The 14,005-nt window shown below is 35.5% G+C and overlaps 1 protein-coding gene across 2 annotated transcripts in view; it reads left to right on the top strand.

Annotated features, from left to right (window-relative positions):
* The window catches only part of tmod2 (tropomodulin 2), a 44,853-nt gene extending 41,742 nt beyond the window's left edge, over positions 1-3,111 (top strand). For both annotated transcript variants that reach the window (XM_067389810.1, XM_067389808.1), the window contains one exon: positions 264-3,111. In XM_067389810.1, coding sequence (XP_067245911.1) covers positions 264-295 — 32 coding nt within the window. In that variant the 3' untranslated portion in view covers positions 296-3,111. The remainder of the gene's footprint in view (positions 1-263) is intronic.
* The last annotated feature ends 10,894 nt before the right edge of the window (positions 3,112-14,005 follow it).

Raw genomic sequence — 14,005 nt, 5'->3', positions numbered from 1 at the left:
TATAAAGACTATTCCCTGGATCCTAGTGTGGACCCATTTGTAAAGGGGGACCTGATTTTTCATGACACCAAACAAGGTTTTGGCTGAATTTGGTAATCGTGTGTAGCTTTGTAACAGGATAAAGGATTGACTAACACACCTTTTGATTTATTAATCCTCTTAAATGAGCAGATCTCATTAAAGTTTCTCGTAGCTCACAGCATGTTGACACAGAGCGCTGTAAGTGTATCCGATTACTAACACGTCTCCGTTTTCTCTTTCAGTGCGGCAGAGGCGAGTAGAGAGGGACGTGTAGAGCATGTTCTCCTCTCCATCTCTCTCTTTCTCTCTCTCTCTCTCTCTCGAGCTGATCAGACTCTTGTGCCAAACCCTCTGAGGGAGCCGCATCACCTGAAGAAGGGACACAACTGGATATTTTGCCTCCCTAATATTAATACTCAATGATCCTTTTGTTATGTTTTATTGTCGTTCATTGTTGTTTTTATAGCTGCAACTCTTTTGCAGCTTTTTTGTTGTTTTATTTTTTGCTAATGTAAAACCTTTTATGCTCTTTTCTTTATAAAAGTTGAAATGAAACAGAACAGGTTACGACGGTTCCATCCACACAAGTTTCTATAGTGATCTCTTTATGGATCGGCTGGATCAGAACCTGTCGCCCACATTCACTCTGAACAAATCTAGACTCAACTGGACTGGATCTGCTGTGTTCCCCGCTAAATGTGAGCTAAATCTAGATTTGTCGAGTCTGGGTTTGGAGCACAGGTTTGAACAGAGCTGCGTTAGCCAATGAGAGTCGTGCTGATCGTAATGGACACTCCTTAATAAGTCATCTTGCTGTTAGCTTCGCCGTGAGGGCTATAGCGCGGGCTGTGTGCGGATGTCATTGGGCAGCTTGGTCGTCTTAAAAACACTCTGTTTCCACACTCGCACCTTCTGATACATGTTCTCCCGTCGGTTTTGCTGCCGATTAAGATATTCGTATGGTAAAATTCACCATTCCCAAGACACACCAGCTGATACTGTGTGTCTGAAGAATTACAATGCTAATTTAAGATCAGCGCCCCATTTCTATCTACTGTCATTGGAGATGGAAAAACTTGTACTAGATCAGCACTAATGACAACTTTGGGTGTATAAATGAAGGTCAAATGTTTAACCCGGTTCACATATGACTTAAAAGCTGTAGACTTCTAAGGTTTTTTCCACCAAGCAATGCACTAAGGGATATTTTCTTCTTTTTTTCTGCACAAGAGGTAAGCATTTATGTAATGTAGTTGTCAATTATAGATTTAGAAGAGAGTATCTTTCCTATAGATGCATCTGAAATGGCTTTTCTAATACCATGCCAAAGACTAACACCTAAATACTCTCATTTGCAGGACTCTAGCTGAGGTCAGACAGGAAATGGGAGTTTGGATTTCATTTTTGAATTTAGTAAAGCAATAGTTCATTCTGAAAAGAAAATTCTGCCATTTGTTTTCTTGCACTGATTTGTTCCAAACCTGTACACTGTTGATATTTATGTAGTTCATGTTAACCAAGGCTGCCACAAAAAGCACCATAAACGTAGTTAAGTTGTTGTATTCCCCTTCACTGTAGTTATCATGTCAAGGTTGCATGTCAGTGACACCAAAAATCATTGCCTCACCATATGGCTTGGAATAAAGCTCACAAGACAGTCACTGGGAGCTTGTATGGACAAGAGCTGCATAAAGATTCTTCAAAAAGTCTCTTTTTGTGTTCCATGGAAAAAAAGAAGCAACAACCAGATATGGGTTTGGAACAACATGAGTGTGAGTAAATTGTGGATGATTGGGGTGGATTATTCATTTAGTTTATGTTTGATCTCTGCATCCAGAATAATATTTTTGAAGCACATGGAGGAAATTAGGGAACTCACTGAATGAGAGCGAGAGGGATGAGAAAAGGTTTCATCTTAAAGGGACAGTTCACCCAAAATCATTTACTCACCCTCGTGTTGTTCCAAACCTGTATGAGTTTCTTTCTTCGGTTGAACACAAAAATGTTGGTAATCAAACTGACATTAGCCATTGACTTCCATAGTAGGAAAAAAAAAAATACTATGGAAGTCAATGGCTACAACATTCTTCTTTTGTGTTCAACAGAAGAAAGAAACTCATACAGGTTTGGAACAACATGAGGGTGAGTAAATGATGACATTTTCATTTTTGGGTGAACTGTCTCTTTTAAAAAGCAAATGATTCTGGGAGCATTTAGTTGTCCCGGTGCAGCTAGAGCCCAGAAAATACACACATGCATGTTTGCGATCGCATGCATGTTTGCAATGTAAAGCAAAGCTTTATCTTTTCACTAAAGCGATCTAACATGCTTTCAAAATAACAGTGTAGGAATACCGAATTAACCTTTATACTGCTTGTCATTTTTTGTGAGCTTGTACTTCTTACAAGGTTCAATGATTGTGGTATATATTGTACAGCACAGATGCTTTGGCAGGATTTTGTGGAAGGTGGTGAATGGACCTTTAGTGCAAAAGTAAGGCATCTCGGACTGAGCAGTCTGAGCATGGCCAGTATGGATTATTTAGCTGGATTACAAAGGGGAACATGTTTTTTTAAAAGCAAAAGCTAGGACCAAGTTTGAAGTTTTCCTTTTCTCAACATTGACATTGTGGTTTATTGTTTTGTACTGTTCTGTTTTGTAAGAGCCTTGTGTATCAATTGACTTTGAGTTTGTTTGTCCGTTATTTTCCTTTTTGAACAAATGCTGAATTGTGTGTATGAAATTGTAGTTTATTTTTTCCAGGTTAGGGTTCGTGTTTCATTCCATCTTTATTTGATTATGGGTTAAAGGTTCATTACTTTACTAAAAGCTTATGCTTGTAAGAAGGAGCTCTGCAGTCTTACTGTGAGTTTATTTGAAATATCCATCTCAAATCCTCTTCAGAAGACTCCACACATATAAAGGTATACATATAAATATCATGTATCGTAAATGCCTCATATATTGCCGCAATTTTGTATGTTGATACTACATGTCTGGATTCCAGAAGAGGAAATCTTATTATGTACTGTTAATAACACAACTGTGTAAAGTATCAGACGTCCTCAATAAAATGTATGTTTTTACAGATATGTCTGTTCATTTTCTTCCTCTAATCCTGCTGTATATATTATATAAATATAACAGGTGCTCTCATTTGAAAATCGGCAAGAGCAAGGTTTAACAAGCTTTTTATTTATTTATAAAATATCAAGTTGGAATAATTAATTGCCCATTAGTGCATAGCCATCTATTTAAAGTGTGATTGACTTACTGAATATCTGCAATGACTACCTTGAGTGATACTGTCTGTTCAATAAGGACTAGTAAAACTGGATAAGATAGTCACTATTGGGAATATGTAATAGCAATAAAAATAAATAGCCTACTATTTGAGTTTCACCAGTAGCTATAAAATACTAGTATGTATTATAAGATACTCATAACTGTTGGAATGGTGGCTGCTGGTGTGTGTGTGTATATATACACAGTGGGTATGGAAAGTGTTCAGACCCTCTTAAATTTTTCACTCTGTTATATTGCAGCCATTAGCTAAAATCATTTAAGTTCATTTTTTTTTATTCCTCATTAATGTACACACAGCACCCCATATTGACAGAAAAACACAGAATTGTTGACATTTTTGCAGATTTATTAAAAAAGAAAAACTGAAATATCACATGATCCTAAGTATTCAGACCCTTTGCTGTGACACTCATATTTAACTCAAGTGCTGTCCATTTCTTCTGATCATCCTTGAGATGGTTCTACACCTTCATTTGAGTCCAGCTATGTTTGATTATACTGATTCGGACTTGATTAGGAAAGCCACACACCTGTCTATATAAGACCTTACAGCTCACAGTGCATGTCAGAGCAAATGAGAATCATGAGGTCAAAGGAACTGCCTGAAGAGCTCAGAGACAGAATTGTGGCAAGGCACAGATCTGGCCATGGTTACAAAAAAATTTCTGCTGCACTTTAGGTTCCTAAGAGCACAGTGGCCTTCATAATCCTTAAATGGAAGATGTTTGGGACGACCAGAACCCTTCCTAGAGCTGGCCATCTGGCCAAACTGAGCTATTGGGGGAGAAAAGCCTTGGTGAGAGAGGTAAAGAAGAACCCAAAGATCACTGTGGCTGAGCTCCAGAGATGCAGTCGGGAGATGGGAGAAAGTTGTAGAAAGTCAACCTTCACTGCAGCCCTCCACCAGTCGGGGCTTTATGGCAGAGTGGCCCGACGGAAGCCTCTCCTCAGCGCAAGACACATGAAAGCCCGCATGGAGTTTGCCAAGATGGTGAGAAATAAGATTCTCTGGTCTGATGAGACCAAGATAGAACTTTTTGGCCTTAATTCTAAGCGGTATGTGTGGAGAAAACCAGGCACTGCTCATCACCTGTCCAATACAGTCCCAACAGTGAAGCATGGTGGTGGCAGCATCATGCTGTGGGGGTGTTTTTCAGCTGCAGGGACAGGACGACTGGTTGCAATCGAGGGAAAGATGAATGCGGCTAAGTACAGGGATATTCTTGACGAAAACCTTCTCCAGAGTGCTCAGGACCTCAGACTGGGCCGAAGGTTTACCTACCAACAAGACAATGACCCTAAGCACACAGCTAAAATAATGAAGGAGTGACTTCACAACAACTCTGTGACTGTTCTTGAATGGCCCAGCCAGAGCCCTGACTTAAACCCAATTGAGCTGGAGAGGATCTGCAAGGAGGAATGGCAGAGGATCCCCAAATCCAGGTGTGAAAAACAACATGACATCTTTCCCAAAAAGACTCATGGCTGTATTAGATCAAAAGGGTGCTTACTAAATACTGAGCAAAGTGTCTGAATACTTAGGACCATGTGATATTTCAGTTTTTCTTTTTTAAAAATCTGCAAAAATGTCACTTAAATGTCACATGAACTTAAATATATAAATTGTAATAACAAGACAAAAATGGCTAATTAATAGATAATAGGCACTTCAGTAAGTGGTAAACTGGGGATTGTGAGTTGATGAGAAAAGCTAATTATTGGATCATATAAAAAAAAGTAAATTTAAATAATTTTAAAATAAAAACAATAAAAATATACCACTTATTTAAATGAGGAATAAAATAAAAATCAGTACTAACTTATCTAAGGTTTAGTGACTATTAGATAATCGTGCTTGTGCATGATCATTTAAACATTGACTAGTATCTATTTCAGTTTTAGCTTATTGAACATTTTTAATGTCAGAAAAGCTGGAATATACTAATAACAAACAAAATAAACAGACTAAAGTAGTTACTTGTAAGTTTTGAGGGATAAATGTTAAACACCTTGGCAGAGTCTAGAAAGATATAGATTCACAAACAGTGTTGGAGAAAGTTGCTCTTAAATGTAATGCATTACAATATTGGGTTTCTCCTTAATTATGTTAGTTACTTTTATGGAAAGTAATGTATTACATTACTTTTTGCGTTACTTTTTCTTACCTGGGCTGGGCTTGGTTGATTGTTTTTTTGTTTGTTTGTTTGTTTCTATAACAACAAAAAAAGTTCTATTTTTTGGTAAATGTAAAGGCCCTTTCATACCAAAAGTGAAATGCAAATTCATGCCTGTACAGTAGAGGGCGCAGCTCAAAGCATTCAGCTGTGCTGCCATTCTGGATTAAAGAAGAATAGGATACAGGAGAAGAAAGTTCAACAAAAAAAATAAATAAATAAATAAACAATACTTTTGCTTATAAGTATGGTTAAATTGGATCATTGAGGGTCAGCAGCGAAGACATTGGTTAATAAAGTGAGATTAAGTACATAAAGTATTTGTGTTATGTTTAGTGATTGCAGTTTTTGCATAATATTCTGAGTTTGCATTTCTGTTTGTATACATTTTGAGGAATACTAAATCTTTGTGCAAGTGAACTGAGAGAATGCATGTTCACATTTAATGTAGAACTACAATAACCATCATGTTCACACCGTGCACACAACACCTCTGCACTTAGTCTTGATTTCTCTCAACATCGGGACAAGAGAGCTGTCAGTCAATAAATGGGAAAACAAAGTAACTTGCATTACTTCTTTGGTAAAGTTACTCGGATATTTTGTTGTAATTTTAAAAGTAATACTTTACTAGTTACTTAAAAAAAGTAATCTGATTACATAACACGCTTTACTTGTAATGTATTACCACCAAAACGGTTCATAAATGTTTTAAAATAAAGCTCAGCCTGTTCTCTACGGTCAGTCAGCTAGTTACAGCCATTCAGATACTTCTAGACTGGGAAACAACCTTCAAGCACATATGTGCACAGATGTTTTCAGAAACACAAGCAGTGCAGTGTGTACAGAGGTAAAGTGAAATATGCAGGTGAGGTTTTATTTTAATCAGATCCAGTTTCTATGATTATTTGGAGATGCTAGACACATGATGTCATTGAGATTACATCACTCCTGCCATGTCTTAAACTCCAGCAGAGCTTATCTCATCCTAACCAACCCCAGCCCAACAGACCTCACTACTGCTACATGGGAAATGAGTCATAAAGTTCTCTCTCTCTGTGTGTGTGTGTGTGTGTGTGTGTGTGTGTGTGTGTGTGTGTGTGTGTGTGTGTGTGTGTGTGTGTGTGTGTGTGTGTGTCAGAAAGGCATGGAAAATGTTCTGCTCTGAGGCTGACGTCATTGAACTTATGTATTTTCACCAGATGTATCCATCTTCTTCTGTGATTATACTTGTCCCAAATGATCTACTGAGTTTCCTGTGAACTCCTCATGTTGGTGTTTTTGGATTTGAGGAGAAACCACATTCCTCAGCACCAGTGAGTGATCTATAGACTGGGTTTGGAATCAAATTACTGAACCTCTATAGTATATTACTGGATTGACCCTGAAAGTGAATCACATTATGATCTGTGGTGTCCAATAAGAGGAACAGAAAACATGTTTATTATGTACAGATTAGAAATAACAGTCTGATCTGAGGTTAAGGTCACCCAGAAACAGAGATGAAGTAACTGTGTGTGTGTGTGTGTGTGTGTGTGTGTGTGTGTGTGTGTGTGTGTGTGTGTGTGTGTGTGTGGTTGTGTGTGTGGTTGTGTGTGTGTGTGTGTGTGTGTGTGTGTGTGTGTGTGTGTGTGTGTGTGTGTGTGTGTGTGTGTGTGTGTGTGTGTGTGTGTGTGTGTGTGTGTGTGTGTGTGTGTGTGTGTGTGTGAATGTGTAAGTGTATGTGTTTATCACTGTTTTATTTTATCAGCCCTTTATATGTGCTTTTTTTCTGCATCATGGTTGATTTATAGATAAAACAATTGATCTGTATTTTAATTTTTTTGTATTGCCTATTCATTTCCCTTTTCCCATTTTTCCCAGCACATGGAAATGCTCCACATAAAATTATGTTATTATTAATATAATAATAATTAAAATTATATTATTATATGTTTTATATTGTTATATTTACTCATGCATAAATGGTGTAATTAATGTAAAATAAAATAAAAATACTGTAAAATAGAATAATTTACAAACCAGATTCCAAAAAAGTTGGGACACTGTACAAATTGTGAATAAAAACAGAATGCAATGATGTGGAAGTTTCAAATTTCAATATTTTATTCAGAATACAACATATGACATATCAAATGTTTAAACTGAGAAATGTTTCATTTTAAGGGAAAAATAAGTTGATTTTAATCAACTTATTTTTAATAAGATTTTAATAAGTTGATTCTATCACTGCCAATTATAGATGACTCTATTCACAATCAATCAAATGCCTTTTAGATGTTTTGTGGTCAAAAAACAACACAGAGGACTAGATAATTACAAACATTGATGCTGACTTGACAGAGCTTGAAGACCACAATAAACCACACCAAAACCATACTAGACCAGTAATATAATTTATACATTCTGTAAAAGTTTAGTGGTTCAATATTAACATTATAAAGCGACGAGAATATTTTTGGTGAGCCAAAACCCCCCAAAATAACAACTTATTTACGGATGGCCGATTTCAAAACACTGCTTCATTAAGCTTCAGATGTTATGAATCTTTTGTGTCGAATCATGATTCGGATCACATGTCAAACCACCAAACTGCTGAAATCATGTGACTTTGGCACTCCGAACCACTGATTCGACACAAAAGATTCATAACGCTCAGAGGATTCCTGAAGCAGTGTTTTGAAATCAGCCAAGTCGTTATTTTGTTTTTTGGCGCACCAAAAATATTATTGTCGCTTTATAATATTAATAATTAATTAATATTGAACCACTGTACTCACATGAACTGATTTAAATATGTTGTTAGTACATTAATGGATCTTGAGAGAGGAAATGTCATTGCTGGCTATCACTGAGCCATCGGATTTCAACTAAAATATCTTAATTTGTGTTCTGAAGATGAACGAAGGTCTTATGGGTGTTGAACGGCATGAGGGTAAGTAATAAATGACAGAACTTTCATTTTTGGGTGAACTAACCCTTTAAAAGTTCTCGTGCTTCTCTCTCCATTTCTCTGAAACTGCGGTGGGTCAAGAAAGAACAGATTCTTTGTTTCATTTGTTACTGTTTCAGGGCTGGTATGAATTCTCTATTCTGCAAGCTCCTAAAAGGAGCTCTTTTAAAAGGTGTGCTCATACACACACACACACACACACACACACACACACACACACACACACACACAAACACACACAGCAAACACCCAATCTTTCAATCGAAACAGCACTAACACAGACTATGCATACATTTTGGTGTGTTTGTACAGTATAAAAATCATTATGTTTACGGAATGTCCCCATAAAACATGGACACCCAACATGTGTGTCTGTGTGTCCGTGTGTGTGTGTGTGTGTGTGTGTGTGTGTGTGTGTGAGAGAGAGATCCTATGTGTGTAAACACTGACTCATTTGTGTTAAATGTCCTTGTCAGACAGAGGACAAACCCTAGGTGTGACAGAAGTTAAACATTGACCTGTAAACTGTTTGTGATTAACAGCATCTGAATGTGAATAAGCAAGAAGGCCTGTTTTCATAGATAGATAGATAGATAGATAGACTATTCTTTAACATTTCATTTCAGAACAAATGAAAACAAACAGCTGTTTAGAAACGACTTTCATACTTGCAATGTGCTCTATTACAACAGGAAATAGGTTTTTTTTGTGCTGACAGACTTTGTTTTAAGTAGTTGTCAAAACCCACAAGAGGAGTGATGAACGGACATTATCGGTTAATGTGCGCCATCTACACAGAGAAAGACGAATTACATGTGATACCACAGCGACCAGTAGAGGTCAGTGTTAACCTGATATTATTAAGGAGGCTTGTTTTTAAATTATAAAAAGCGATTCAACCAATAAGGTAGCTGTAGATTACACAACAGTGACTTTTCCAGCTACCTTGGTTCTGAGCCATGAACAAAATCAAACTAGCTCCAAGATAAATCACAATATAGTTTCATCTTAGAATCTTTTATGAGTGAATTAACTACTTTATTCCAATGAAGAGCAGCAAATTACATAACTGGACCAAAAGCTAGGCCACGGGTAAAGTGTAAAAGTTTACAATATATTCTATTAATATATACGACTTTCGTTTACATGGTAACATCGAATATGGATGCATCTTTCCTCTGGATTATTATTAGGTAGTGTTAATAAATTATATATATATATATATATATATATATATATATATATATATATATATATATATATATATATATATATATATATAAAACATTATGGATTCAAATGTTCAAAATATTGCAAAAAAGATAGGCCTATAGTTCCTGACTTTCCCTGAGTTGTATAGTTGAGTCTGCGGATGAACAGCTGCTTTACTTTATAACTATGGTGTTTTATGAGTGAAACACTGTATTGACCTCTTTATTGCTCTTTTGTTGGATTTTTAAAATGTATTGTAAATATAAGATATTCCACATGACATATGTTCCTGTGTTTGATCAGGAGCTTTGATGTTTGAAGAGAAAGATGATCCTATAAAAAATTGATGTGAGGGACAAGAAAAAGAGCAGAGATGATCTGTGGAATAAAGCAGAGGAGGATGAAAGTAAACAAAAATGACACGGCTCATTTCCATTAAAACCATCTACCATCTAATGATAAAAGGCCATGAGATGACCCTTATATTTTGAGTCTGTGACCTACTGGCTTCCTTTGTTTAATAGCATACAGATTATGTTTTCCCACTTCATTAAATGAAATGGTGTGTGTGTAAGTGGCATTAGTAAGAACTAACACATGAGAATGAACAGATGCTCTGAGCTCGCTCAGATTATAATCCTCCAGGGTCCTCAAACACCTGCTGTAAGAACATCCAGAACCCAAAACACACCACTGTGACACCTCCAATACTGATTGCTTATGTTCACACAAACCTTGACATTTGTATTCTTCACCTGTTTGTCACACAATTCATCCTTAGTCATCCTTGCTAAGTCAAGCATCACTACCACCTCTTGTAGTGTAGTGTGGGTACTGTTTGTCCAATATGAACCTGATTTAAAATGTCAAATCATGTTGCTTGTTGAGGAGAGGTGTGCCATTATTTTGGTAGAACTATTATTTTATTTTTATTTTATTTTATTTTATTTTATTTTATTTTATTTTATTTATTTTATTTTTATTTTATTTTATTTTATTTTATTTTATTTTATTTTATTTATTTTATTTATTTTATTTTATTTTATTTTATTTTATTTTATTTTATTATTTTATTTTATTTTATTTTATTTTATTTTATTTTATTTTATTTTATTTTATTTTATTTTATTTTATTAGCATGGATGAATTGCCCAAGGGGGCATTTGAAATTTCAAAGTGGGCACCTATAATTTTGAAATACAATTATATTTAGGGCTGGAATATATGGGAATATATGGGAATTAACGGGAATTAATGGGAATAAACTGGGAATTTGCAAAATTGCAGGTTAGCCTATAACAGGGTACTTAAATGTAGTTGAAAAAAAACATCTTACAGCATAATTTTGGTTAAAACAACCAGATTTAATACAAATTTAAAGAACAGCATTTATTTAAGATAGAAATACTCTACCGTTCAAAAGTCAGTAATTTTATTCTTTCTTTTTTGAAAGAAATTAATACTTTTATTCAGCAACAATGTGTGAAATTGATAAAAAAGTGATATTAAAGTGATATTGTTAAAAAATATTTCTATTTTCAGTTATTCATCAATGAATCCAGAAAAAAGTATTACAGGTTCCAAAAAAATATTAAGCAGCACAACTGTTTCTAACAATGATAATAACTGAGTATCAAATCAGCATATTAGAATGATTTCTAAAGGATCATGTGACACTGGAATAAATAACACATAACAGTTGCTGCAATATTTTTTTTTTAATTTTACATATTTACTAAATTAAAATTAATTGAATGCGAAAAATAAATAACTGTTATTTCATGTTATGACCAAACAAAATGTTTATATTTGTTTGTATATGATAAATTTTATATAAATATTATACATTTATATAAATTTCCCAAAATCTCCAATTAATTCCCATAAATTCCTGTTAAGTTTCCAAATTGTAATATTTCCAGAATTCCCCAGGTTAAGTTACCATGGAAAGTTTCTGGAAACGTTCAACCTCTTTGCAACCCTAATTATATTACATATTAATAAACAGTAAAAGTGTATTTACAACAAGTATCATGTTTGGGATTTTATTTAGATTGATATTTGACAGAGCTGTCAACATTGGACACTCCATCAGCATGCCTTTCTTTGACAGATGTCACATTTATTTTTTTCAAGAAAATATTTTCCTAAACCATTTAAAACAAAACTATATTATATGTTATTAAATATTATACATAAAATAATTTCATTTACAAGAGCCAAGTTTGTAATTTTTGTTTGTTATTCAAATAAAAATGCTTTGGCAGCTACCATTTTTGAATGCTCATTTATTTTCTCAGTTACCTAATAATTAATTTCGTAAAAATAAATGTGGCAAATGGTAGTAAAAAAAAAAAAAAGTCAGCAGTGATTTTAATAATGATGGAGGCTTGCAAATTACCCTATACAGCTAGTGTCTGATTAACCTGAAATAAGTCACTTCACTCGGCGGCCATCTTTGATACGCCTTTCGGGCATTCAAGAACAGCTCCTATCTCTTTGAATGAGAAAAAATAAAATTCTCCAAAGCTGTTTGCCAAGCTTTCAATTAAATTTCTTATTTGAAATCACCAATGAAATCTGACAGCAACTGTCTCATAAATTTTGTTTCTAAATGCTCGAATCATGACAAAACACTGTATTTTTTAGGCTGGATCAAGTTAATGCGCATGCGCAGTCCCAAGTGCCCGTCTGACTGTTTCTATAGGAACCGGAGCTTCTAATGGACGCTGCAGTGACGTGGTGACTTTACCAATCGCCGATTGGCTCTTATTTAGAAGACGGGTCTTATTCCGCCATATTGTGCGTTGCACTTTCTCCTGTTTAAAACAATACGAGTGATGCGTCTTGTGTTATTCCATAGTCTTTGGTAAAGGCCAGATTAACATGGTAAATGTCTGCCTTTGAGCACCATACCAACTACCCAGAACACCCTGGCAACCATCCAGAGCACCCTAGCAACATCAACCTGTAGCATCTGCATAGCAGTAGCATAGCAATGTTCATTTGCCACTCAATGCAGTGCAGTCTTTACTTCTTTAAGAAGTCTTCCAGCATGATTAGAAGATGTGCTCCTGTTGAACATCTGTCTTTTCACCTGTACCAGGTGCAATAAATTTCACACTCTATTTAAAATACGCATGACCCCGTAACCCCTCTGCCACCCTTCAGCTCTGTTCTATTAGAAAATATAAGGGCATGTGTGTATGAAGTGGTATACACTAATGACATTATGGAAACATTATTCAAGTGGTTCTAAATAAACAAAACATGATGCATATTAATTCAGTCCTTTCAGTAATGAGCTTTTCTGAGAACGGAGGACTTTAAGAGAGCGGCAGGTCTCACATTTACAGCACCTGCTGCTCCTAATAAGGTCCGAAACCTGAATTCTCGACATTAAGTCATATAGAGATTATAACATCATTTACTCAGTCAGATCTATCTATCTATCTATCTATCTATCTATCTATCTATCTATCTATCTATCTATCTATCTATCTATCTATCTATCTATCTATCTATCTATCTATCTATCTATCTATCTATCTATCTATCTATCTATCTACCTGTCTGTCTATCTACCTGTCTGTCTGTCTATCTACCTGTCTATCGATCTATCTATCTGTCTGTCTATCCACCTACCTGTCTGTCTGTCTGTCTATCTACAGTATATATCTATCTATCTATCTATCTATCTGTCTATCCACCTGTCTGTCTGTCTGTCTGTCTGTCTGTCTGTCTATCTATCTATCTATCTATCTATCTATCTATCTATCTATCTATCTATCTATCTATCTATCTATCTATCTATCTATCTATCTATCTATCTATCTATCTATCTATCTATCTACCTTCTAATTAACAGGTTTAGATATCCCAGTAAATCCAGTGATATAGCACACAATGGCATTCCAGAGAGTGCTTCCGACTTTGTTGCAGCAGGTTGGTGAGTGTCATTTTCTGAACAATAAACCTGTGCCCAAAGTGAAGAACTTGACTCGCCTGCACATGGCCTAGACCTGACCTCACTGATGATATATTTGAAGGGGCGCCTAATCCTGTTCCTGGAGACCTACCATCCTGCAAAGTTCAGCTCCAACCCTGATCAAACACTGAACCAGGTAATTAGATTTTCCTGGAACACTTGATAATTACAGACAGGTGTGATGGATCAGGGTTGAACAGAACTCTACAGGTAGGTGGATCCGATTGGCACCCCTGCTATATTGTATTGGAATGGAAATATCTTTTCCATCGAACGTTTATGTTTTGGAAAAGTTTCTTATGCTCACCAAGGCTCAATTTATTTTATTGTTAAAAATATTACAATTTAAAA

This window comes from Chanodichthys erythropterus, chromosome 7, assembly GCF_024489055.1.
Source record: "Chanodichthys erythropterus isolate Z2021 chromosome 7, ASM2448905v1, whole genome shotgun sequence".
Taxonomy (NCBI): Eukaryota; Metazoa; Chordata; class Actinopteri; order Cypriniformes; family Xenocyprididae; genus Chanodichthys; species Chanodichthys erythropterus.
The sequence above is the reverse complement of the archived record's forward strand: the minus strand, read 5'-3'. Positions and strand labels throughout refer to the sequence as shown.